General features: G+C 42.6%; 1 protein-coding gene across 1 annotated transcript in view; it reads left to right on the forward strand.

Annotated features, from left to right (window-relative positions):
- The window catches only part of pitrm1 (pitrilysin metallopeptidase 1), a 79,117-nt gene that overhangs the window by 10,171 nt on the left and 41,816 nt on the right, over nt 1-27,130 (forward strand). The window contains exons 3-13 of the mRNA XM_068014886.1: nt 94-200; nt 5,692-5,843; nt 7,036-7,150; nt 7,232-7,328; nt 7,997-8,157; nt 13,303-13,429; nt 16,748-16,836; nt 18,224-18,352; nt 18,567-18,680; nt 19,356-19,452; nt 25,439-25,573. Coding sequence (XP_067870987.1) covers nt 94-200; nt 5,692-5,843; nt 7,036-7,150; nt 7,232-7,328; nt 7,997-8,157; nt 13,303-13,429; nt 16,748-16,836; nt 18,224-18,352; nt 18,567-18,680; nt 19,356-19,452; nt 25,439-25,573 — 1,323 coding nt within the window. The remainder of the gene's footprint in view (nt 1-93; nt 201-5,691; nt 5,844-7,035; nt 7,151-7,231; nt 7,329-7,996; nt 8,158-13,302; nt 13,430-16,747; nt 16,837-18,223; nt 18,353-18,566; nt 18,681-19,355; nt 19,453-25,438; nt 25,574-27,130) is intronic.

A 27,130-nucleotide genomic window follows, 5' to 3' on the forward strand; every position in this document is an offset into this window, starting at 1 on the left:
GTGCTGTCTTTGCAACTAACTTTAAAAGAATTGAAAATACAGTCACACTCAAAATTGCTACATTTGTACGGTAACAATCTTTCCTTCCCACAGGTGACTGCTGTTCCTGATCTCTTCCTGACAGCTGTTAAACTTAACCATGATAATACGGGGGCTCAGTACTTGCATATAGCAAGGGATGATCCAAACAATCTGTTCAGGTGCTTTTATTATTTATCATTTGGAGTAATGGCTCATTTACTATGCCTGATTGTTTGTTTGTTTGTTTATATAGTCTTATTTATTAAGCCTTCCCTGGTGCTCGTTTTTTTTAAATCAACTCTAGACAGTTCAGCAGTACAGAAGCAAAATACTGCAGATGCTTGAAATTTGAAATGAAAACAGAATATGCTGAAAATAGCAGGTCTGGCATCATCTATGGAGAGCAGCGAGTTTATGTTTCTGGTTTCCGAACTTTCAGTCAGTTCTGATAAAAGGTCACCGACCTGAAATGTTCACTCTGTTTCTCTCTTCTCAGTTGCTGCCAGACCTGCTGAATGTTTCCCAGCATTTTTTTATTTCAAGACAGTTCAGCATTTAAAAATAGGAACATAAAAGAAATGACTGATATTCTCTGCAAAAACCTACATGGGTAAAATTTTTACAATTGATTTAACGACAACTGAAGCAGTATTGAAAAAGGTGTGTATATGATGTAGAAGATTTAAGATCTGATTGGCTGTTTGACTTTTGCTGATTATGAAGATTTAGGTTGATTTTTTTTTAATTATTCCTTTCGTGGGATGTGGGCGTCGCTGGCAAGACCAGCATTTGTTGGCCATCCCTAATTACTTTGAGAAGGTGGTGGTGAGCCGCCGCTTTGAACCACTACAGTCCATCTGGTGTGGGTACACTCTCAGTGCTGTCAGGGAGGAAGTTCCAGGATTTCGATCCAGTGACAGTGAAGGAACTACAATATATTTCCAAGTGAGGATGGTATGTGGCTTGGAGGGGAACTTGCAAGTGGTGGTGTTCCCATGTGTCTGCTGCCCTTGTCCTAGGTGGAAGAGGTTGCAAGTTTGAAAAATGCTGTCGAAGGAGGTGTGGTTATTTGCTGCAGTGCATCTTGCATATGGTACACACTGCTGCCACCGTGCATCGGTGGTGGCGGAAGTGAATGTTCAAAGTGGTGGATGGGCTGCTTTTTCCTGGATGGTGTCAAGCGTCCTGAGTGTTGGAGCTGCACTCATCCAGGTAAGTGGAGAGTATTCCATCACATTCCTGGCTTGTGCCTTGTAGATGGGGAGTCAGGAGGTGGATTAATTGCCTCAGAATTCCTAGCTTCTGACCTCTCGTAGCCACAGTATTTATATGACTGCTGCAGTACAGTGTTTGGTCAGTGGTAACCCCCAGGATTTTGATAGTTGGGGTTGGTGGGTGATGGTAATGCCGTTGAATGTCAAGGGGAGATGGTTAGAGTCTCTCTTGTTGGAGATGGTCATTGCCTGGCACTTGTGTGGCACAAATGTTACTTGCCACTTATCAGCCCAAGCCTGAATGTTGTCCAGGCCTTGTTCCAAATGGACACGGACTGCTTCAGTATCTGAGAAGTTATGAATGGTACTGAACGTCATACAATCATTAGCAAACATCCCCGCTTCTGACCTTATAATGGAGGGAAGGTCATTGATGAAGCAGGGAAGATGGTTAGACCTAGGACACTACCGTGAGGAACTCCTGCAGTGATGTCCTGGGGCTGAGATGATTGACCTCCAACAAACACAACCATCATCCTTCGTGCTAGGTATGACTCCAACCAGTGGGAGGTTTTCCCCTGATTCCCATTGACTTCAGTGCAGCTGGGGCTCCTTGATGCCACACTTAGTCAAATGCTGCCTTGGTATCAAGGGCAATCACTCACCTCAGCCCTTTTGTTTATGTTTGGACCAAGGCTGTAATGAGGTCAGGATCCGTGTGACTCTGGTGGAACCCAAACTCCGCATCAGTGAGCAGGTGGTTGCTGTTTAAGTGGCACTTGATAACACTGTTGACACCTTCCGTCACTTTGCTGATGATCGAGTAGGCTGCTAAGGCGGTAATTGGGAGAATTTGATTTGTGCTGCTTTTTGTGGACAGGACATATATTGGCAATTTTCCACATTGGTGGATTCCAGTGTTGTAGCTGTACTGGAACAGCTTGGCTAGGGATGTGGCTAGTTTATACAGTGCAAGTCTTCAGTACTGCAGCCTGGATGTTGTTAGGGCCCTTAGCCTTTGCAATATCCAGTGCTTTCTGCTGTTTCTTGATATCACATGGAGTGAATCAGTTTGGCTAAAGACTGGCATCTGTGATGCTGGAGACCCCAGGAGGAGGCTGAAATGGAACATCTACTTGGCACTTTTGGCTAAAGATGGTCACAAATGCTTCAGTCTTTTGCACTGATGTGCTGGGCTCCACCGTAATTCAGGATGGGGATATTTGTGGAGCCTCCTCCTTTTCGTTGTTAATTGTCCACCGTCATTCATGACTGGATGTGGCAGGACTGCAGAGTTTTGATCTGATCCGTTGGTTGCGGGCTCAATTAGCTCTATCTATTGCATGTTGCCTCTGCTGCTTGGCATGTAAGTAGTCCTGTGTTGTAGCTTCACCAGGTTGACAACCATTTTTAGGTATGCCTGGTGTTGCACCTGGAATGCTCTCCTGCACTCTTTATTGAACCAGGATTGATCCCTTGGCTTGATAATGGCAGAGTGAGGGATATGCTGGATTATGAGGTTTCAGATTGTGGTTGAATACAATTCTGTTGCTGATAGTCTATGGATGCCCAGTTTTGAGCTGTCAGATCTATTCTGAATCTATCCCATTTAGCACGGTGGTAGTTCCACACTAATAGGTATTACAACCAGGTGAGAGTGGGGTCTAGGGCTCCCCCTCTCAGCCACTTCCTGGTTTGACCATAAATCGGGTTTAGTTTTTTAAAACCACCGTGTTTTTAGCTTCCCCTCAGCGAATCCTTGTTCACTGCCCTCTAAATGTAATGGCAAAGAAATCAACCAGACAGGTTTTCTTCGATTTAAACAAGAAAGGTGTAAGTTTAAAACTCTAATTCAATTAAAAATACTAAAAATGCGTGACACGACCATGCTAGGATACGTACGCGATAAACGCACACACAAATAGAGATAGAGGAGGAGAAAGAATTAAAGAGGAGAAGTTTGAAGTAATAGAGTTCAGTTACTCGTTTTGGGATTAGATGTCAAGCCCTTGATTGCAGTTAAGTCTTACAGTTCTTGTTGGGGCCCAGTACACACTTTCACTTATTTAGCTGGTACCTGAAGGCTGCAGGAGTCTTCTCTCTTGAGGCAGGAGTTACTTCCATGGATCCCTGGAACTTTTCAAGAGAGTGAGAGAGATGCTCTTTCTCCAAGTTAGTTGCAGTCTGTTCTCTTTCTGTGTGGCACAATTCAAAAATCTCTAATATAAAAGCAAAATACTGTGGGTGTTGGAAATCTGAAATAAAAACAAGAAATGCTGGAAATACTCAGCAGGGCTGGCAGCATCTGTGGAGAGATAGGTTGTCTACTAATATCCATTATAAGCCCACTGACTCCCACAGCTACCTCGACTACACTTCTTCACACCCTGCCTCCTGTAAGGACTCCATTCCATTCTCCCAGTTTCTCCGTCTCTGACGCATCTGCTCTGATGATGCTACCTTCCATGACAACGATTCTGATATGTTTTCCTTAACCGAGGATTCCCCCCCATTCTCTCCCCCCCCCCCCCCCCCACTGTTGTTGACAGGGCCCTCAACAGTGTCCGACCCATTTCCCCCATCTCTACCCTCACCCCTTCCTCTCCCTCCCAGAACTGTGACAGGGTTCCCCTTGTCCTCACTTTCCATCTCATCAGCCTCCATATCCAAAGGATCATCCTCTGCCATTTCTACCACTACCAAAAGCACCTCCCCCTCCCTTCCCCTGTCAGCATTCCGAAGGGATTGTTTCCTCCGCGACACCCTGGTCCACTCCTCCATTACCCCCACCACCTCGTTCCCTTCCCATGGCACCTTCCCCTGCAATCGCAGAAGGTATAATACCTGCCCATTTACCTCCTCTCTCCTCACTATCCCAGGCCGCAAACACTCCTTTCAGGTGAAGCAGCAATTTACTTGTACTTCTTTCAATGTAGTATACTGTATTCACTGCTCACAATGTGGTCTCCTCTACATTGGGGAGACCAAACGCAGACTGGGTGACTGCTTTGCGGAACACCTCCACTCAAGTCCGCAAGCAGGACCCTGTCCGGTTGCTTGCCTTTTCAACACTTCCCCCAACCCCCCACCCCGCTCTCATGCTCGCATCTCTGTCCTGGGCTTGTTGCAGTGTTCCAGTGAACATCAACGCAAGCTTGAGGAACAGCATCTCATTTACCGATTAGGCACACTACAGCCTGCCGGACTGAACATTGAGTTCAATAATTTCAGAGCATGACGGGCCCCCCATTTTACTTTTATTTTTATTCTTTGTTACATTTTTTTTGTATGTTTATTTTCTTTCATCTTCGTTTGTTCAGTTTGCTTACCCACTGTTTTTTTTCATGTTTGTACTTGCTGCTGTTCAATCTCCAGTCCATTAACACCCTATCTGTACTAATGCTTTGTCTTTCAACATACCATTAACATATTGTTTGCCTTTACTCCATGACCTTCTGATCAGCTAATCTGTGACCTTGTCCAATGTACACCTCCTTTGTTATCTCTTGCCCCACCCCCGCTTTACTTGCCTATAACCTTTTACATTTCTAATATTTGCCAGTTCCGAAGAAGGGTCACTGATCCGAAATGTTAACCCTGCTTCTCTCTCCACAGATGCTGCCAGACCTGCTGAGTATTTCCAGCATTTCTTGTTTGTATTTCAAAAATCTCTAAGTTGGCCTGCAGGTTAGTCATGTGACTAGCTCCTTATTTGGAAAAACCTGCCTGGGTGAAGTTTGTGGATTTTCCCACAAGCTTGGCAGACACACTCAGTTGCTGGGGGGGTGGGGGTAATGCTGGCCTTTTACACATTCAATGTCTCTTGATCAAAATCCATCTGGTTAATTGAATCAGGGTGCAGTTCCATTGTGTTCCTTCCACTGTCTTTTAGAATGCAAATGTGCATCCACGTTTCCAGCCACTGTCCTTTAGGATGAAAATGTGCAGCCATGTTTTCAGCCACTGCTGTGGTCTTGTACTGCTTGCGCGGAGTTTGCAAGTTCTCCCTGTGTCTGCGTGGATTTTCGCCGGGTGCTCCGGTTTCCTCCCACATACAAAGACTTGCAGGTGATAGGTAAATTGGCCGTTGTAAATTGCCCCTAGTGTAGGGAGGTGATAGGGAATATGGGATTACTGTAGGGTTAGTATAAATGGGTGGTTGTTGGTCGGCACAGACTCGGTGGGCCGAAGGGCCTGTTTCAGTGCTGTATCTCTAAATAAAAATAAAAGTAAAAAAAATAAAAAGTTATTTCAAATCCAGTAACGGTTCAAAACTTTCCGCAAGATGAAATTAATATGTCCCATTTTTGGTAGGTGTGGTTTCCACCACATGGGTGAGAGATTAAATGAAGCTTTAGTGAGAGTATATGAAAATCCTAATTTTGTTTTCTTTTAGCAGTAGTATTGTCACATAATTAACTTACATTGAGGTATTATGTGTATTCTTACATTTCAGTGTGCAGTTTCGTACTACACCACTCAACAGTACTGGTGTTCCTCACATTCTGGAACATGTGGTACTTTGTGGGTCTGAGAAGTACCAATGTCGAGACCCCTTCTTCAAAATGTTGACCCGATCACTTGCCACCTTCATGAATGCCTTCACAGGTCAGGACCGATGAATTGTATAGTCATGTAGAGGATGGTGGGGTGGGTGAGTTTGCTCGTGATTGTGATTTGACTGAACAACTTTTGTGATTTTTGTGTTCAGTTGACTGTGGTCTCTTTCTGTATATGTTTTGTAAAGGTAACATTAAATATAGCATTTTCAGAGAAATTACAACATGGAAACACTGTTCAGCCTAATCAATCCAATGTTGGTTTTATCCTCCACACAAGCAGTGTTCCTAATCCTATTATCTTGCCCCTTTCCCATATCCGTTATTTATCTTTCCTTCAACTGTCTATCTAACCTATTCTTAAATGTTGACATGATCCTTGCTTTAATCACTAACTGGGAGTGCATTCTACAGCCCCTCAGCCGTCTTTTTATAAATAAAAGTTTCCGCTCTCTATCCTAAATCTCTGATATTTAGTCTTTTACCTTCAACGACTGGAAACAATCTGTTCCTATTTACTTTTTTTTTTCATAATTTTGAACACCTCCTTGAAATCACCCCCTTTTGATCAAAACCGTCACAATTTTTCAAGTCTGTCTTCATGTTTGTAATTCCTTATATCAGGGAGCACGCTTGTGAATCTCCATTGTGACATGCCTGTTCCTCTATTTCATTAGATTCTGACTTATCTAATATACAGCTTTATATAGTGTGGTGCCCAAAGCCACATAAAGTAGTTCAACTATGGTCATATTAAGATTTTACACAGATTCACCATTCATTATATCTTGATGTTTATGTTCTATACCTGCAATAAAACTCAGTATTCCATTTGCTTATTTTTATTGCCTTGTCCACTTGAAGTATTGCTTTTAATGTGTTGTGAACTTGAACACTCTATTTTCTGCTTTTCCATTCAAAGTAGAATTTTTAATTTTTTTTTAACCAAAATGTATGACCTCACATTTACTGACATTGATAGCTCCATCTATTGATAGGTATCCTGAGTAATCAAATGCCTATGATCATCGAGTGCTACTGTGTTTCTGTAAAATAGCATCCAGCAGTATTATAGACCCTTGCCGTGATCAACAGTATATTAAGTTACTGATGCCTACAAAGCAGGGTGGCTTGTTGAGGTTAATTGTGGATACTAAGTGAGAATGGTGCTGTTAATGTGGATAACTTGGCAACATCAAGGCAAGCTAACAGTTGTGAATTTTTCTTTTGCTCCTTTATAGCTAGTGACTATACAATGTATCCATTTTCCACTCAAAATTCGAAGGATTTTCAGAATCTTCTCTCTGTTTACCTGGATGCTGTATTTTTTCCATGCCTAAGGGAATTGGACTTCTGGTAAAGTGATCAATTTTTTACATATGCATATGGCGATATTTTGTATTGTAGCATTGCATTTCACCTTGTCTTCTGTCACAGGCAGGAAGGGTGGCGACTGGAACACGAAACCCCCGATGATCCATGTTCACCACTTGTCTTTAAAGGAGTCGTGTTCAATGAAATGAAGGGTGTATTTGTAAGTGTTTTGTATAAGATGTAATTTGACTTGAATATTTTTTAAATGTATATTCGTGGCACTGTAATGCAAGATTTAATTTTATAGAGATGTGACCACTGTCGCATGCATTGCAAAGTTTAAAGCTTTGAAATATACTCTGAAAATATTTGCACGAGTTTCTTGTGGAGTTCAATTTAGAGTTCATTTCAGCTACCTGATTATGTTAAAATTTATAGCTGTTGTTCTATCCATTGTTGTGCATTACGGCAGCCAAACATTTTGGGCCTGTGTTGACCATAGTTTAGCAAATTAGCTAATCGTGTATAGAACATCAAATAGGAAAATGCAGCTTATGCTGTTAGAATTTTCTTTGAGGTAAGTATACAGTAGATCGCAACAATGTATTTCAAAATAGTCACCTTTTCAAGTAAAAGATGCAGTGAAGTGCAGGTTTGTATCTTTGATGCCTCATTCTTTCTTGTGCTTAGGATTTGTTGGATGTTTGAGCAATTTTTTAATATTAGATAATAACACTAGGGAAAGTGGAAAAATTAAACACTTTCGTTATCAAATATTTTTGGTGTGCATTTTTTAGTACAAGTCTGTTTCAAGTTTATGCAGATCAGCAAAAAATCTGTTTCCATTTTGTATTTAAACAGAAAATAGCTATATCTCTGTTGTTTCAGGCAAACAATGAGAACCTATATGCTCAGCATCTACAGAACCAGCTTCTACCGGACCATACCTACTCAGTAGTATCTGGTGGTGACCCACTACATATACCCAAGCTTACTTGGGAAGAATTGAAAAGCTTCCATGCTACACATTACCATCCTAGCAATGCCAGGTATAGTAATGCCACTAAATTGAGTGATGTGAATCCTTCATTTAAGGGGAGCTCAAACATTATTTGTATATGATAGTAGATCTTGCTCTTTTCAGAGGGGGAGAATATTGCAGTTGGGATACTGGTAAATTGGACTAGAACAAGAACAAAGAACAGTACAGCATAGGAACAGGCCATTCGGCCCTCCAAGCCTGCGCCGATCTTGATGCCTGTCTAAACTAAAACCTTCTGCACTTCCGGGGACTGTATCCCTCTATTCCCATCCTATTCATGTATTTGTCAAGATGCCTCTTAAACTTCGCTATCGTACCTGCTTCCACCACCTCCCCCGACAGCAAGTTCCAGGCACTCACCACCCTCTGTGTAAAGAACTTGCCTCGCACAGCCCCTCTAAACTTTGTCCATCGCACCTTAAACCTATGTCCCCTAGTGACTGACTCTTCCACCCTGGGAAAAAGCTTCTGTCTATCCACTCTGTCCATGCCACTCATAACTTTGTGAACCTCTATCATGTCGCCCCTCCACCTCCATCGTTCCAGTGAAAGCATTCCGAGTTTTTCCAACATCTCCTCATAGCTAATGCCCTCCAGACCAGGCAACATCCTGGTAAACCTCCTCTGTACCCTCACCAAAGCGTCTACGTCCTTCTGGTAGTGTGGCGACCAGAGTTGCACGCAATATTCTAAGTGTGGCGTAACTAAAGTTCTGTACAGCTGCAGCATGACTTGCCAATTTTTATACTCTATGCCCCGACCGATGAAGGCAAGCATGCCGTATGCCTTCTTGACTACCTTATCCACCTGCATTGCCACTTTCAGTGACCTGTGGACCTGTACGCCCAGATCTCTCTGCCTGTCCCAATACTCCTAAGGGTTCATACTTCCCACCTGTATTAGATCTTCCAAAATGCATTACCTCATATTTGTCCGGATTAAACTCCATCTGCCATTTCTCCACCCAAGTCTCCAACTGCTCTATATCCTGCTGTATCCTCTGACAATCTTCATCACTATCTGCAACTCCACCAACCTTTGTGTCGTCCGCAAACTAATCAGACCAGCTACATTTTCCTCCAAATCATTTATATATAATACAAACAGCAAAGGTCCCAGCACTGATCCCTGCGGAACAGCACTAGTCACAGCCCTCTATTCAGAAAAGCACCCTTCCGCTGTTGCCCTCTGTCTTCTATGACCGAGCCAGTTCTATATTCATCTTGCCAGCTCACCTCTGATCCCGTGTGACTTCAACTTTTGTACCAGTCTGCCATGAGGGACCTTGTCAAAGGCTTTACTGAAGTCCATATAGAGAACATCCACTGCCCTTCCTTCATCAGTCATCTTCGTCACTTCCTCAAAAAACTCAATCAAGTTAGTGAGACACGACCTCCCCTTCAGAAAATCATGCTGTCTCTCGCTAATAAGTTCATTTGTTTCCAAATGGGAGTAAATCCTGTCCCGAAGAATCCTCTCTAATAATTTCCCTACCACTGACGTAAGGCTCACCAGCCTATAATTTCCTGGATTATCCTTGCTACCCTTCTTAAACAAAGGAACAACATTGGCTGTTCTCCAGTCCTCTGGGACCTCACCTGTAGCCAATGAGGATGCAAAGATTTCTGTCAAGGCCCCAGCAATTTCTTCCCTTGCCTCCCTCAGTATTCTGGGGTAGATCCCATCAGGCCCTGGGGACTTATCTACCTTAATGCTTTGCAAGACTCCTAATACCACCTCCTTTTTGATAATGAGATGACTGAGACTATCTACACTCCCTTCCCTAGACTCATCATCCACCAAGTCCTTCTCTTTGGTGAATACTGATGCAAAGTACTCATTTAGTACCTCGCCCATTTCCTCTGGATCCACACATAGATTCCCTCCTCTGTCTTTGAGTGGGCCAACCCTTTCCCTGGTTACCCTCTTGCTCTTTATATACGTATAAAAAGCCTTGGGATTCTCCTTCGTCCTGTTTGCCAATGACTTTTCATGACTCCTTTTAGCCCTCCTGACTCCTTGCTTAAGTTCCTTCCTACTTTCTTTATATTCCTCAAGGGCTTTGTCTGTTCCCAGCCTTCTAGCCCTTACGAATGCTTCCTTTTACTTTTTGACTAGGCTCACAATATCCCTCCAAGGTTCCCGAAACTTGCCAAACTTATCCTTCTTCCTCACAGGAACATGCCGGTCCTGGATACTAATCAACTGACGTTTGAAAGACTCCCACGTCAGATGTTGATTTACTCTTAAACAGCCGCCCCCAATCTAAATTCTTCAGTCCTACCTAATATTATAATTACCCTTCCCCCAATTTAGCACCTTCACCCGAGGACTACTATCCTTATCCACAAGTATCTTAAAACGTACGGAATTATGGTCACTGTTCCCAAAATGCTCCCCTCCTGAGACTTCAACCACTTGGCCGGGCTCATTCCCCAATACCAGGTCCAGTACGGCCTCTTCCCTAGTTGGACTATCTACATATTGTTTCAAGAAGCTCTTCTGGATGCTCCTTACAAATTCTGCCCCATCCAAGCCCCTAGCACTAAGTGAGTCCCAGTCAATATAAGGGGTTAAAATCACCTACCACTACAACCCTGTGACCTTTACATCTTTCCAAAATCTGTCTACATATCTGCTCCTCTACCTCCCGCTGGCTGTTGGGAGGCCTGTAGTAAACCCCCAACATTGTGACTGCACCCTTCCTATTTCTGATCTCCACCCATATTGCCTTACTGCATGACCCCTCTGAGGTGTCCTCCCTAAGTACAGCTGTGATATTCTCCTTAACCAGTAATGCAACTCTCCCACCCCTTTTTCATCCCCCTCTATCCCGCCTGGAGCTGCTAAATCCCAGAACATTTAGCTGCCAATCCTGTCCTTCCCTCAACCAAGTCTCTGTAATAGCAACAACATCATATTTCCAAGTACTAATCCAAGCTCTAAATTCATCTGCCTTACCTGTTTTACTTCTCGCATTGAAACAAATGAACTTCAGACCACCAGTCCCGCTGTGCTGTGCAACATCTCCCTGCCTGCTCTTCCTCTTAGTCTTACTGGCCTTATTTACTCATTCCCCCTCAGTTATTGTACCTGCTGTCTTGCTGCTCTGGTTCCCACCCCCCTGCCACACTAGTTTAAACCCTCCCAAGTGCCGCTAGCAAACCTCGCAGCCAGGATATTTGTGCCCCTCCAGTTTAGATGCAACCCGTCCTCCTTGTACAGTTCCCACCTGTCCCTGAAGAGATCCCAATGATCCGGATATCTGAAACCTTCCCTCCTACACCAGCTGTTCAGCCACGTGTTTCGCTGCACTAACCTCCCATTTCTGGCCTCACTGGCACGTGGCACAGGGAGTAATCCCGAGATTACAACCCTAGAGGTCCTTTCTTTTAACTTTGACTATCCCCACACCTCCCTGTCTCAAACTTTAATTAGTTAGACTTTTACCTTTGTGAACCCTGTGTTTTTGTGATAATTGGACATTTTAAGGTCCAATTTACAGTTTACAACATCCATATGTTCGGTTTGTCAGTGCCTCTAGCTCAATTGAAAGATTTTTTTACACTTATGGATGCTGAACTGAAGCTATCAATTCATTTCCAATTAAGGTGGCATTTTTTGCGGTTTGTCATTCCTGGAGCAGCAGATAGGGATTGTGCTAACGTGGTCTCGCAGTCTACTCTTGCAAGATTGTTTTTTTCAGTTGAAAAAGTTCAAATTATTTATTGGTCCAAATTAGGCAAGTTTAATACAATAGCTTTGCCTAATTTTATTTGCACAATGTCAGTTCAAATGTCTATCTACTGCCTTATGCACTTTTTTTTGCTATTACGTGATTGGTAGCATTTCACCGGCAAGAATAAAACTCTTTATCTGCTTTATAAATGTTTTAAAAGTATATATTTTTGCTTGCTGATCCAGAATGAAGAATCTATGCTGTCTATAGCATTTATGAAAATTATTACTGGTTACAATGCAACTGGGAAATGTCTTAAGAATAAACTACAAAGATAATTAGGAGTATATAATGGGTGTCCAATTTTGCTACTGAATTGCTGATTATCACTGTCATAACAGCACAGACGGAGGCTGTTCAGCTCATCATGTCCATACCAGCTTTCTGGAGGGCAATTCAGTCAATCCCATTCCTCTGCTCTATGCCGGTAACCCTGCAAATTTATTTCCCTCAAGTGCCTACCCAATTTCCTTTTGAAATTATTGATTATCTTCGATTCTACCACCGTCATAGGCAGCAAGATCCAGGTCATTACCACTCGCTGCATAAAAAAAGTTCTTCCTCCCATCCGCCCTTTACCTCTTGCCAAAACCTTAAATATATATGTCCCCTTTGTCCTTTTATCATCAGCTAATGGGAACAGCTTTTCTTTGTCTACCTGATCTAAACCTGTCATAATCTTGTACAGCTCTATCTATTGTAATTGAGTTAATATTGTCGAGTCTTCAAGCGTGCATATCATGTTTCCACATGCATTGTATTCCAAAAGTCTGTAGAAGGTATAGAACTGTCCCCTTTTGGTTGATGTCTTTGTGGATGCGATGATGAGGTTACTCATAATCCACTAATTAGTGTTCTTTAATATGTAAGGCATATATGATGACATTCCTGACAAGTTTTTCACTATATTATGCATACCACTTCTCCTGCAGTACATGGGCAAGTAGCTAACATCTTTAAATGGCTTAACTTCATTATTTTTTTCCTTTGCAGAAGGCATTGCCTCTCAGCTGTGGTATAGTTACGTAAATATTGATGGCAATCTCGTACTTTGCCCTTTAGTAGACTTCAGTTTGGTCTGAACGATGACGGCAAGAATCCAGGCTGTTTGGGGCATCTTAGCTAAGCCCAATCATGTTTTCACTGGTATCCATATAAGTTCATTTCCATCAGATTTCTCCCCCAACCAAGAGATTCTGGAGGCAATTGCGTTATTTCTAGCAGCTCTCTGGTTGAGGTCACAGCATAAATTTCAGATTGAACTGGTAATCTTCCTTGTCTGTTTGACTGAACTTGCTGAGCCATTCTGGGAGCCAGTATCAAAAGTTTCATTCAATTCAAATCTAGGCTCTGCAAATGCATTGATTGCATAATGGCCTGGAAGTCTTATTGGTACAAATTTATCCATTCCAGATTCTTTACCTACGGTGATCTGCCACTGGAGCAACACCTCAAACAAATCCAGGGAGAGGCACTTTGCAAATTCCACAAAATTGAACCTGCTACTTCAGTTCCCTTACAGCCACGGTGGAGTGAACCGGTAAGTAAAGACACCGGGCTGGATTTTGTGCTGGAGCCGAGGCTGCTGGCACTGGGCTGAAAAGGCAGGGGGATTCCCACCTCGGCTTTTTCGTGCCCCCTGGGAATGATCCTCCAGTCTTTTTCAATCAAATTTTCAAGAGCTGGGATCTCCATCCCTTTTAAAGACTGGCAGCTGAATTTTACTGGCCCCTTGACGGTGTGGGTTGGGGGGTGGGGGGGGCGTAAAGTGTTGGGGAGAGGCCCGCCTTGATCTCCCACGTCGAGACTGGCCCGCTGCATATTACTGGTGGTGGTGGGAGGGGCTGGGCCTCGGTGTGGCCCCCGGCCTTCATCTAAATATTTAAATGAACAAAAATCAGATGTAAATGAGCTTACCTGCTGGTGGCAGCCATCCACGCCAATTTTACGGCTGCCCATCGCACCTCATGCGCCTTTGGAACACTGTATAGAGTTCCGAGGTGAGAACCCGGTGGGGAGGGGGAAGGAGGAAATTTTCAGGGCGGGAAGGGTGGGGGAGCAGGGAAACCATTTTTTTTGGCTGTGGGGATGGTGGGAAGGGGTTGAGAGTCAAAGGGAGCAAATTTTGGGGGGTAAAGTTTGGGATATCAATAAAAGTTTATTATGTGGAGAGAGGGCAGTTTAAATATAAATTACCCACTGGTGGGTGGGAGATGGGATTTAGAGTTGAAATAAAATTTATCTTTATTTCCCGGTGACAGGGGCATTTAAATAGTAAAATGTTACTGAAGAGCTTGAAGCCCTTTAAATATGGTGCCGTGCTGGATGCCGTTACCGGGGACACGGCGGCTACCCCTTCTATATTATGGGGGCCGGCTGCTCTATTTAAATGAGCCCCCGTGCGTAATATCGCGGGGTCTCAGTGACGGCACATGCGTGTTGGAAGGCTGCTGAGTTCAAAGCGGCCGCCGCAGATCGCGGCGCGCTAATAAAACTCCTGGTACTCCACCTCCAAGAGCTTCCGGCAAATCAGAGGTTGGCAGCTCAGCAGTATTGGCAGCGCCACCGGAAGCAGTTGCCACTGCCAGTACTGCAGAGGCCTCAGACCCAGTGCTGGAACCCCGGGCCAGAGGTATGTGAGGTGGGGTCGCCGGGGCCAGTCTGGAAGGCACCCGTGAGGGGTGGCTGGGATGTTGTCATGCAGGTCAGGGGTGGGGGGTTCCCAGGGGTAGACTAGTTCCCAGTGTGCATCCTCCGTGAGCCATAAATTGCCCATGAAGAAGGGAAACCAAGCCTGCAGGGAGGGTACTTCGTGTTTGACGGCGTCCGCCCCGAGCAGCGGAGGCATGTCCTGCTGCTGGTAATATCCCAGCGGTGGCAGGAAGAGACCCTTAATTGGACATTGATAGGCCACTTAAGGACCTCAGTTGGCCTCTGGGAAGTTTGCTTGACGATGGGCCCTCTGAACCTCCTGTTGCAAAACTCCATATCCACCCACCCCCTCAGCTGCAGGAGGCCACACAAAATCCCGGCCACTGTCTTGCTGTTTTTGGACTAATGTCTACATTTGCCTGCGTAGCAACAGTGGCTAAACGCCAAAGTAATTCGTTTGCTTTGAAGTGATTGGCTGAAGATGTGAAAGACACTATATAAACGCAAGTTCTTTCTTTACATACAAGATATTAAACACAATATTAATTATACATTTTTATAGTAATTATTTTAAAAAAATTATGTTTTAAAAAACATGGTGATGGTTGGTCACACTCTTCATTGTTGCTTCAATAACCTGAAATTTCTTATCTAATGTCATTGTGGGATCACATCAAGACTGATAGTGGTTCATTGAAAATGGCCACAGCTACCTGGTCTAAGCTTCTGTCCCTCTTAGCTTGCTGGTAGGCCAAGAAATAGGAAATAATTGCATATCTGTTGTAAGCAAATATTCTATGGAGCAAGAAGCAGGCAATGCTTGTTCAATTTATGTATACTGTTCATTTTTTTACATATCAAACCTATCTTGAGAAGGCTGGCAGCCAAAGTGCTTCTAGGCCTTTGGCAATGGCAGTCTATAGTTGACTAGTGTGAAAAATGAAAGTTGTCATGGGGACATGACTGTCCAATTCCCCATGCAAATGAAACATCGAATCCTCAATTAAGTCTCAATCCTCACACTCAATTTTGATCTCATATTAACTGTAACGCACTCCCTTAAACACACTAATTACTGATCTCTGATGTGGCCATTGGTAACTCTACACTAGTGGCTAATAGGTTTTAAATAATTATTTAAGCCAGTATTCAAATACGATACCATGAAGATTAAAAGCAATAAGTAGCAAATTAGCTGATGCAGAAACATTTTACAGAACTGTCATTTTTAAAAAATTTTGCTCAACATTAAAAATTTATACACAAGCATTATATCAGTGGCCCTGGGCATTTGTAAGTGTTGCTTTAGGCTAGCCTTGGCTCAGTGGCAGCATTCTTGGCTCTGAAACAGAAGGTTGTGGGTTCAAGTTCCACTCCAGAGATTTGAGTGCATAATCTAGGCTGATAATTTAGTGCAGCACTGAGGGAGTGCTGCACTGCTGGAGCACTCCTCTTTCAGATGAGGCATTCAGCTGAGGCCCAGGTTGCATACTCAAGTGGATAATTTGATGGCATTATTCATAAAAGGATTTGGGAGTTCACCCAAAAGCAGAACGTCTGCTAATTTATCTTACTGCTGTTCACATTTTTCACTGCTGTTCATGCTGTATGCAAATTGGGCTGTCACTCTTTTCCATATTACAGCAATGTCTGCACTTCATCAGCATTTCCTCTAAGCTGCGCATCAGTCTTAAGGGAACAGTGCAGTGCAAGAAACAAGCCATGCACAGTGATGGGAAATGAGAGGGAACATTGCACATTTAAAGTACTTAATTGGCTGGGAAGCACTTTGGGATGTCCTGAAGTCATGAAAGGCTTTATATAAGTGGATGCTGTTAATATTTAAGTATATAGAAACCTGGAGAGGCCATGCAGAAATGCTTAAGAGAAATTAATATAAGTTGACTTTTCTATTTGATGTAACAATCAAAAATTATGTATTGTGTCCAAATTAACTCATAACTTTTATTCATTGCCATTTATACTTCTGATTTTGGGTGGTTTTGCTACCCATTTTGGTTAAAAAAAAATTAAAACTAGAGAATGTGTAAAATAATGAAGAACGCTGTGAATTGTCATTGGGTGCAACTTATACCAGTGGTAGAAAAAGATTATTAATCTTACCACAAATACTAAATATTTTCTTTTTTTAAAAAATGCAGTGCAATATTTTGATTTTTGTTCTTGCTGTGGTACTTTTTTCTAGAGGGAGTCTCATGTTACTTGCGGGCCCGACTCAATGGCTCCTGATCCTGCCAAACAAACCACGTACAGTGTGAGCTTCTTATTGGGCGAGTAAGCATATTTATAATTCTATTCCTATTTCTTGATTGCAATAAGAAATTAAAATATGCATTCCAGTAAACATTCTATATCGTAACCCAGTTATGATATTGACCGTAACAGGATACATTTCTTCCTTTGAATTATGGCACATAGGGACTGAAGCCTCTTCTCTAATTACATTAAATTGCGCAGAGCATTTAGAATATTTCCATAAATGTATTCTACATTTTCAGTGGTATTATTCAAAGTATTAAAATGGGGCTTATATTCTGTAGCTATTTTTAAAACCAATGTAACATTTCATTGATTAGATCAATGTCATACAAAGAAGTTTCACAAATTAAAGTTCTGTCTTTAATCCATTTAATTTTGTGTCGACTATGATCATAGTACCCAGTGAATGTCCTGGAAGCAATTGCAAATAATTTATCAAGCTTCCAGTAATTCATCGCAAACTGTTGTAAGGAATTGTTTTTAGCCTATTTTAAAATAAATAATTGGAATATGTGCTGACATCTGTAGTCCATCCCTTAACTCTTGTTTGACCTGGACAAATGGCTTTAGAGTTCTTCCAAACATCCTGGCTGGAATAGGGATTGATTTTCATCACAATGGCCTAAGATGTTCAGAAACCCCTTTTTGCTAAGTTGTTGTGGCGAGGAACTGCATGGCCTTTTGTTATTCCTACGTTCCTATGGTGTGAGCAATATCTATAATTTGTGTGTGTTACTGTTTCTTCCCTTTCTTCCCTCCCCACCTCTTTTCCCCCCCCCCCTCCCCCCCCCCCCACCCAACCTGTTTAAAACCTAACCTGGTCAATCTTCTTTCCTTTTTCTGTAGTTCATGCATTTCTGGTTGTACTTTAAGTATATTTTTTTAAAATGTAAAATGCAAGTATGTCTTAGTCTTTCACCCCTATTGTTTATTTTCTTAGTTCCAACCTGCTAATAACATTGCGAATGTTTTTCAGTAATGTAGGTAAAAATGGTAACCAATTTATGTTTGTGATGGTCAATGAAGAAATATTGCCAGGACATCCAAACACCCCTGCTCATCCTTGAATTGTGTCATGGGATCTTTTATGTTCATCTGAGAGATTAGGTGGGGCCTCAGGTGCTGTCTTTTGGATAAGACATTAGACTCAGTGCAGTGCTCACCCTCAGTGCTCACTGAAGTACCTGCCTGGATTATGTGCTGAAGCCACTGGAGTGGGGCTTGAATCTGGCACTTTATTCAGTTGGGAATGTTACCAGTCGGCCAAGCCGATTAAAATTAACTGGTTCTGTGGCACTGGAAAGCAATATGTCAAGAGCATTATTTTCATTTTTCTGAAGAATGTTTGGGTGAAATAGTTTATTATTTCAAATGTATGTTTAACTGAAATGTCTTCCTGTAGCATCACTGATAGCTTTGAAGCATTCACACTGAGTCTTCTGTCATTTCTGCTGATATCTGGACCCAATTCTCCCTTTTACAAAGCTTTGATCGACGCCCGGATTGGGACTGACTTTGCTCCTGTTGTTGGGTAAGTGATGAGTTTTGGTGTATTTGTTCTTGTTTTCGTTTAATTCTCTTAAGCTATAACCATTAGTTTTGTTATAAATAAGATAATTCAATATGAAACAGCTTGCAAAATAGATCTGAAGTTTTAATTTCAAAAGAAATTGCCAAACAAGAAAATACCAGCTCACTTTTGTGATTTCTATGGCCACTTATGGGACATGTGTTTTGTTTTCCAGATATGATGGCAGCACAAGAGAGGCTTGCTTTAGTGTGGGGCTGCAGGGCATTGCAGCACAAGACATTAAAGTTGTGAAACAGATCATCCCCAAAATAATAGATGAAGTAATTGAGTATGTACCTATTCTATAAACTTAGAGTTAATCGTTTAATTACAGTAACACAATGTATTGGAGTTATAGCATGTAATACATAGTGATGCCACATATTAGTATGTTACTTTTCTGTCTCAATTTTCCCTGTTTCAGGATGATGCTGAGAGAGGGCAGTGTCTTCCTTAGTGGAGGAAAGAAGCTTGGAAGAGTAGTTAATCGGTCTTCTCTTCTGCACTTCCTCCTGTCAAACATTATTGACATAAATATGCCATCAGGTCTGCTGCTGTTGCCAAAGAAAGCCTGACAATTGGAGCCTGAAAATCATACATACCTGTGATGGACTCTGTGCTGTGTTATGTTATGAAATATGTATTTGTTACATCTTTTCATATGCTAACCAAGCCCAATGTCCAATATTAGGCAAACCCAACTCTGGCCTATCCATTCAGGCACAGGGACTGTTTCCTGCACCCAGTTCACAAATACAGGTCTGCGCCATTGAATTTCTAGGCATGGTCTGAAAGCAGTAAATGAATGAGGAAGAAAACTGACTGCCTTGACAATCACCGGATAGACTTGATAATTTGTCATGATACAGATTTGACGTTGATGATAGAAAAATAATTATTGTAAAGATTTGCTTGAGTGTTTATTCATGCGATTAAAATTGCATCTGTTCTTTCTAAATAAAAGGAATGGCTTTGAGGAAGAGAGGGTAGAAGCAGTCCTTCACAAGATTGAAATTCAGTTGAAACACCAGACTACCAATTTTGGGCTTGCATTGACATCAGTAAGTTTTTTTTTACCTCTGCCACAGGATGGCGTTCCAACTAGACATTACAACACAGTGTTTACTATGTGTTGAGAATATTTCCAGTCAATGTACCACAAGGTGGTGCTATAATCTAACTAATTTATGGTGAACGCTGTTTAATGGTGCTTAATGTGGTCAGAATGTGTTAATTGTGAAGTGTTGATTAACAGTATTTTAAAGTTGTTGGAATTCATCTTTCAACTACACATTGTAAACTGATGTTCAGTAGCGGTGTGGATACAAAAACTGGTTGAGACAGAAAGCAAAGTAGCAGTAAACATTTTTTCAGACTGGAAAGACGTATAGAGTGGTGTCCCCTACAAGGGGGACTTTGAGACTGCTGCTCTGTTTGATTTATATTCATGACCTAGACTTGTTTGTAGGGCATAATTTTAAAGTTTGCAGGTGACAAAAAGCTTGGAAATGTAGTAAACAATGACGAGGATAATAACAGACTAGGGCATAGACAGACTTGTGAACTGGGCAGGCACAGTGAAGATGAAATTTGATGCTGGGAAGTGTGAAATAATGCATTTTGGAAGGAGTAATGAGAATAGGCAGTATAAACTAAATTGTACAATTTTAAAGCTGATGCAGGAGCATACACAATGCCCATACACACAACTTTGAAGGTGGCAGGGCAAGTTGATAAAACTATTATTTTTTAGAAAAAGCATATGGGATCCTTGACTTTATAAATAGAGGCATGGGGGTCATTTTAACCTCCATGGCAGGTGAAAGGTTAAAAGAAACATGGCCAACCTGCCCCTTCTGGTTTTCAAGGAGATGGGTTGGGGGGCAGGTGACCAACCCATTTTCAGAAGGCAGGTCAGTCACTAAAATATTTTAAGGAGGCTGGATGCCTTTAACTTAGCTTTTAGTTTTAGCGCTTGCAGGCCAGGTTTCTGAGAAACTAGCAACTGTGGGGCTGAATCCATCAAGTAAGTGCCTCCTGAGGTTGTACAACACTGCTTGTGAATAAAACAGTAATCTGAAATGAAAACAAAGTGCTGGAAATGCAAAGCGGTCAAGCAGCATCTGTGGAGAGAGAAGCAGAATTGATGTTTCGGGTCTGTGACCTTTCATCAGAACTAGTCACAGACTTGAAACGTTAACTCTGCTTCTCTCCACAGATGCCGCCTGACCTGCTGAGTATCTCCATCACTTTCTGTTTCTATTTCAGATACCCAGCATCTGCAGTATCTTGCTTTTATTGATAATCTCAAGTTGGGCATAATTTCAAGGTTTGCAGATGACAGAAATCTTAACTGCACAGCTCGGACTTCCCCTCCATCCCCCAAATTCAGACTTGCCTCTGCTCTGTTTGGCTGTTTTCCCACTTGACAGCCAGCTAGACTGTCGATCTTGCTGACTGTGGCTGGGAAACCGAATTGAACAATTTAAAATGGGTTTTGCTGTTAAATTTTCAGGACCTGCAGCCACCAATCCTCTTGTCCTCCCAATCCCTGCTGTCTTCCTACCTTAGTTTTTATCAGGGCTATGGAATGCAAAAGCAAAGAAATTACTGTGTCATGTCCAAATCTGGGCATCAAACTTGAGAAAGGATGTCAAGAGAGATTGCAGAGGAGATTTACCAGATTGATACCAAGGATGATGGAATTCCGTTACGTGGACAGACTGGAGAAGTTGGGATTGTTCTGCTCAGAGTAAAGAAGGTTAAGGGGGCATTTAGTAGAAGTGTTCATAGTTTCAGGGTTTTGATAGGGTAGTTCGAGAAAAACGGATTCCACTAGCAGGACACATGTGCCACCTCTTGCCATGCTTGTTCAACTTGTCTTGCACTCACCAGCCAGCTTGGGGGGGGAGGAGGGGGTAAGAGGAACTCTCACCTTACACAAACTTGTTCTTCCAACATCTCCATGGCTAAATGCAAAAGTATAGGGACATACCCATTCTATTTATATAGTGCATCTAAAATATATATTTTCCTAATATACTTTTATGCAATCTTTATAAAGCAGTAGTGTAAACCTCAGCAGGTGGGGCATGCAAAGTAAACTGACCGGGATAATGCTGCATAAGTAGATCATAAACTCTAGCAGTGCTTCAGTGGATTGAGAAAAAATGTAGTTAGTACAAACTTGGATGACTAATCTTCAATCCTACTGGGTAACAAAATATCTCATTTAAAATTTTTGCATAGGTTTGACTTGACATGGTCCTGTAGGTTTTTTTCGGGAATATGTGGTTTGCCATTAAGGTTCGCAGAGGATCAGTATTGCTTTAAGAATCAGCAAGCCTCGGGAGTTATAGAAAGGTGCATTTTCAGTTGTCTTTAGAAACAGCCATTTGGAGACTGCGATTCAAAGGGTGCATTCTTGCTACCATAGATACAGCCACTGGGAGTGAGTCTCGTGCAATACATTTGTTACAATTCAGTTTTGAACTGGCTTTTAGTGGAAGACAGTTTGTTCTAACAGAACACACAGACAAAGGATACTGCACTGAAACAGGCCCATCGGCCAACCGAGTCTGTGCCGACCAACAACCACCCATTTATACTTTTTTGCTTTTGGACCTCCTTATCTCGAGAGACAATGGATACGCGCCTGGAGGTGGTCAGTGGTTTGTGAAGCAGCGCCTGGAGTGGCTATAAAGGCCAATTCTGGAGTGACAGGCTCTTCCACAGGTGCTGCAGAGAAATTTGTTTGTCAGGGCTGTTGCACAGTTGGCTCTCCCCTTGCGCCTCTGTCTTTTTTCCTGCCAACTACTAAGTCTCTTCGACTCGCCACAATTTAGCCCTGTCTTTATGGCTGCCCGCCAGCTCTGGCGAATGCTGGCAACTGACTCCCACGACTTGTGATCAATGTCACAGGATTTCATGTCGCGTTTGCAGACGTCTTTAAAGCGGAGACATGGACGGCCGGTGGGTCTGATACCAGTGGCGAGCTCGCTGTACAATGTGTCTTTGGGGATCCTGCCATCTTCCATGCGGCTCACATGGCCAAGCCATCTCAAGCGCAGCTGACTCAGTAGTGTGTGTATAAGCTGGGGGTGTTGGCCGCTTCAAGGACTTCTGTGTTGGAGATATAGTCCTGCCACCTGATGCCAATTATTCTCCGGAGGCAGCGAAGATGGAATGAATTGAGACGTCGCTCTTGGCTGGCATACGTTGTCCAGGCCTCGCTGCCATAGAGCAAGGTACTGAGGACACAGGCCTGATACACTCGGACTTTTGTGTTCCGTGTCAGTGCGCCATTTTCCCACACTCTCTTGGCCAGTCTGGACATAGCAGTGGAAGCCTTACCCATGCGCTTGTTGATTTCTGCATCTAGAGACAGGTTACTGGTGATAGTTGAGCCTAGGTAGGTGAACTCTTGAACCACTTCCAGAGCGTGGTCGCCAATATTGATGGATGGAGAATTTCTGACGTCCTGCCCCATGATGTTCGTTTTCTTGAGGCTGATGGTTAGGCCAAATTCATTGCAGGCAGCCGCAAACCTGTCGATGAGACTCTGCAGGCACTCTTCAGTGTGAGATGTTAAAGCAGCATCGTCAGCAAAGAGGAGTTCTCTGATGAGGACTTTCCGTACTTTGGACTTCGCTCTTAGACGGGCAAGGTTGAACAACCTGCCCCCTGATCTTGCGTGGAGGAAAATTCCTTCTTCAGAGGATTTGAACGCATGTGAAAGCAGCAGGGAGAAAAAAATCCCAAAAAGTGTGGGTGCGAGAACACAGCCCTGTTTCACACCACTCAGGATAGGAATGGGCTCTGATGAGGAGCCACCATGTTGAATTGTGCCTTTCATATTGTCATGGAATGAGGTGATGATACTTAGTAGCTTTGGTGGACATCCAATCTTTTCTAGTAGTCTGAAGAGACCACGTCTGCTGACGAGGTCAAAGGCTTTGGTGAGATCAATGAAAGCAATGTAGAGGGGCATCTGTTGTTCACGGCATTTCTCCTGTATCTGACGAAGGGAGAACAGCATGTCAATGGTCGATCTCTCTGCACGAAAGCCAGACTGTGCCTCAGGGTAGACGCGCTCGGCCAGCTTCTGGAGCCTGTTCAGAGCGACTCGAGCAAAGACTTTCCCCACTATGCTGAGCAGGGAGAATCCACGGTAGTTGTTGCAGTCACCGCGGTCACCTTTGTTTTTATAGAAGGTGATGATATTGGCATCGTGCATGTCCTGGGGTGCTGCTCCCTCGTCCCAGCACAGGCATAGCAGTTCATGTAGTGCTGTGAGTATAGCAGGCTTGGCACTCTTTATTATTTCAGGGGTAATGCTGTCCTTCCCAGGGGCTTTTCCGCTGGCTAGAGAATCAATGGCATCACTGAGTTCCGATTTGGTTGGCTGTATATCCAGCTCATCCATGACTGGTAGAGGCTGGGCTGCATTGAGGGCAGTCTCAGTGACAGCATTCTCCCTGGAGTACAGTTCTAGGTAGTGCTCAACCCAGCGGTCCATTTGTTTGCGTTGGTCAGTGATTATGTCCCCTGATTTAGATTTGAGGGGGGCGATCTTCTTGATGGTTGGCCCAAGAGCTCTCTTAATGCCATCATACATTCCTCGGATGTTTCCGGTGTCTGAGGCCAGCTGAATATGACTGCATAGGTGTTGCCAGTAGTCATTTGCGCAACGCCTAGCTGTTCTTTGTGCAGTACTTCTGGCTGCTTTAAGTGCTGCGGATGTTAAATCGCTGGGGGCTTTCTTGTAGTTCAACAGTGCAATGCGCTTAGCGGCTATGACAGGTTCCAGCTCTTCATTATGAGATTGAAACCAGTCTGCATTTCTCTTCGCACTTTTGCCGTAGGTGGTCAAAGCTGACTCATAGATGGCGTCTCTGATGTGGGCCCACTTGGTCTCAGCATCCCCTGTGGGAGTGTTTTGAAGGGCTGTTACAAGTGAATTTAGAAATTTTTGTAACAGCTGTGGGTGAGAAATTCTGCTCGTGTTGATGCGCGGGTGGCCCTTCTGCTTGGAATGATGCAACTTCTTTGGTCTGAGTCTAACCTTGCTGCACACCAGGGAGTGGTCGGTGTCGCAGTCCACACTGTGGAAGCTGCGTGTGATTTGAACACTGCTTAAGGTGGCTCGCCTTGTGACAATGAGGTCTAGCTGGTGCCAACGACGCGATCTTGGGTGCCTCCATGAAACCTGGTGACAGGGTTTAGTGTGAAAGAACGAGTTGGTGATGCAGAGGTTATGATAGGTACACAACTCAAGCAGTCTCTGCCAGTTCTCATTCATCCTTCCAACGCCATAGCGCCCAAGGCAGGAGGGCCATGAGTCATGGTTGGCCCCAACCCTGGCATTAATTATACTAATCCTACAATAATCCCATATTCCCTACCACATCCCCACCATTCTCCTACCACCTACCTACACTAGGGGCAATTTACAATGGCCAATTTACCTATCAACCTGCAAGTCTTTGGCTGTGGGAGGAAACCGGAGCACCCGGCGGAAACCCACGAGGTCACAGGGAGAACTTGCAAACTCCGCACAAGCAGTACCCAGAACTGAACCCGGGTCGCTGGAGCTGTGAGGCTGTGGTGCTAACCACTGTGCCGCCCAAGCAACTTCAAGCAGCATTTTACTGTAAATTTGCAAGGACTCTTAATTTTTTCTATTTTAAATGTTGTTTATATCTTCATAGTGTTTAAGAATTTAGTTATTCTAATTAAACAGTTAATTTGTTGATTATCGACACCTGGTTTGGTTAGCCTCATTCGGGGGTTAATAGATGGTACAATTTGGCTGGGTCTTTAATTTGGAAAGTTTTAAATGATATGTTAGCCAATCTGTGGAGTGACAGGATTGAATTAACAGTGCGTTGGTCCCACCACAATCAGAATCATATATTTTGATTGGGGGCTTTGACGGGAGCAGTCGGTCGTTACAGGCTTTATTATGATTCAAGTTTCTATCAAATATATGTTCTACTTTAATAGTTGTTCCATGATTTCTCTGCTTTGTGCATCTCTGGTATCTAGTATATTGCCACAAACTGGAATCATGATGGCGATCCTGTGGAGATGCTGCAGATTAGTGAAAAGGTGGCTAGGTTTAAACAATCCCTGAAAGATAATCCACACTTCCTACAGGATAAAGTCAAGCACTATTTCAAGGTAAATGCATTAAGTTGAACATTTTCTCCCCATTCTTTTCTGCCAGTTTAGTTGAGATCTCAAGTGGTAACTATTATTATACATGCTGCTCTTAAAATTAAATAGCTATTAAGAATTGGCAGTAAATTTTAACTGTTTCTGACAGTTCATAAGTTGTTTTTAAAAATAATTTTATTTAAGTAATTTTTTTAATGATTGAAGGAACTTGGCATAAGGAGTTACTGTGAGCTGACTTAGGATCTTTGGATACAGCTGTTAACCTATTTCAGCTGCTAACCTATTTCAGCTGCATATTCAGCTTACCTCATATGTTGTGCTCAGCCAGTTTTCCAAAGTGAAGATCACCTATATAAACAAGGGAAATTGTCACTTGAGCTGAATATTCACCTTCATTTGCACAATAAACATTTTTAATTGTTTTGATATTGAGCAGTTTTATTTTCTGTAAATGTTCAGGATTATTTACAGTGGCTTTTTCTTTGTGCTGTTACACCCTGTACTCCAGTTTATTCGATGGGTAATATATTTTGAATCTATGTTGGAATTTGTATATAAATTTGAAATATGCAGAAGCTATGCTTTAAAGCATTATTAAGTTGCTAAATTTCTCAGCTGCATGAATGTTCTGGAACATATATTCTAATTAAATTTATTTTGCACAATGGTGTTTCCTAGAACTTTGTAAAAAGACATTGAAAATATGATGAGCTTTTGTATGTTATGTGAAAGGGAGACCTAAATGCTGACTTTTATTGAATTGACAAATTTAAACAAATCAATATTTTTATTCAGAGGATGTGTATGATGACACTGCCAAGGCTGCATTTAATGTTCTAAGAAGGCGATGGTGGCATTCTTTTGTAGTGATTTTTTTTTTACAACTTAAGGTTGCTTGGCCACTTCAGAGTCAACCACACTGTATGGTGCTGGGGTCACATGTAGGCCAGACAAGGAAGGAGTAGCAGGTTCCCTTCCCTGAAGGTTGTTAGTAAACCAGTAGTTTTTTTTAAAATGACAGAGATAGCAGATTCTATGACCATTTTATTTTTTGTTGCCAGTCCACAAATGACCAGATTATTTGAATTAATTTTCTGAACTTGACATAATAGATTTGAATTTGTGATCTCCAGATTGCTAAGTCTAATACCATAAATACTACACTACTGTATGGTTTCCTAATGTAGTACCATTTAAACCACATGCAGGCATTACTTTTATCTGTAATTTCTTCAAAGACTCCTGTCAAGTTGGTCAAATGCAATCTACCAATTAATTTTTATATCTATGCTGATTAATATTTCTCATTGCTTAGTAATTTCGCCCTGACTGGAATTTCCTGGCTTATCCCTTATCCATTTTCGAGTCCTCCAGTACCGTTTTCTTCTCAAAAGTCATTATTAAAAATTTAAAGCTTAAGCCCCGCTTTCATCAGAATCCTTGGATGTAAGCCATCAGCTCCTGTTATTTTCAAAATAGGTCATTGTCTCACTGTGAAAACTGCATTTTAAAATAAAAGGCATGTATTTCTCAAGAGAAATTATCTCTTGTAATAATCCC

Source organism: Heterodontus francisci, chromosome 2, assembly GCF_036365525.1.
Source record: "Heterodontus francisci isolate sHetFra1 chromosome 2, sHetFra1.hap1, whole genome shotgun sequence".
Lineage (NCBI taxonomy): Eukaryota > Metazoa > Chordata > Chondrichthyes > Heterodontiformes > Heterodontidae > Heterodontus > Heterodontus francisci.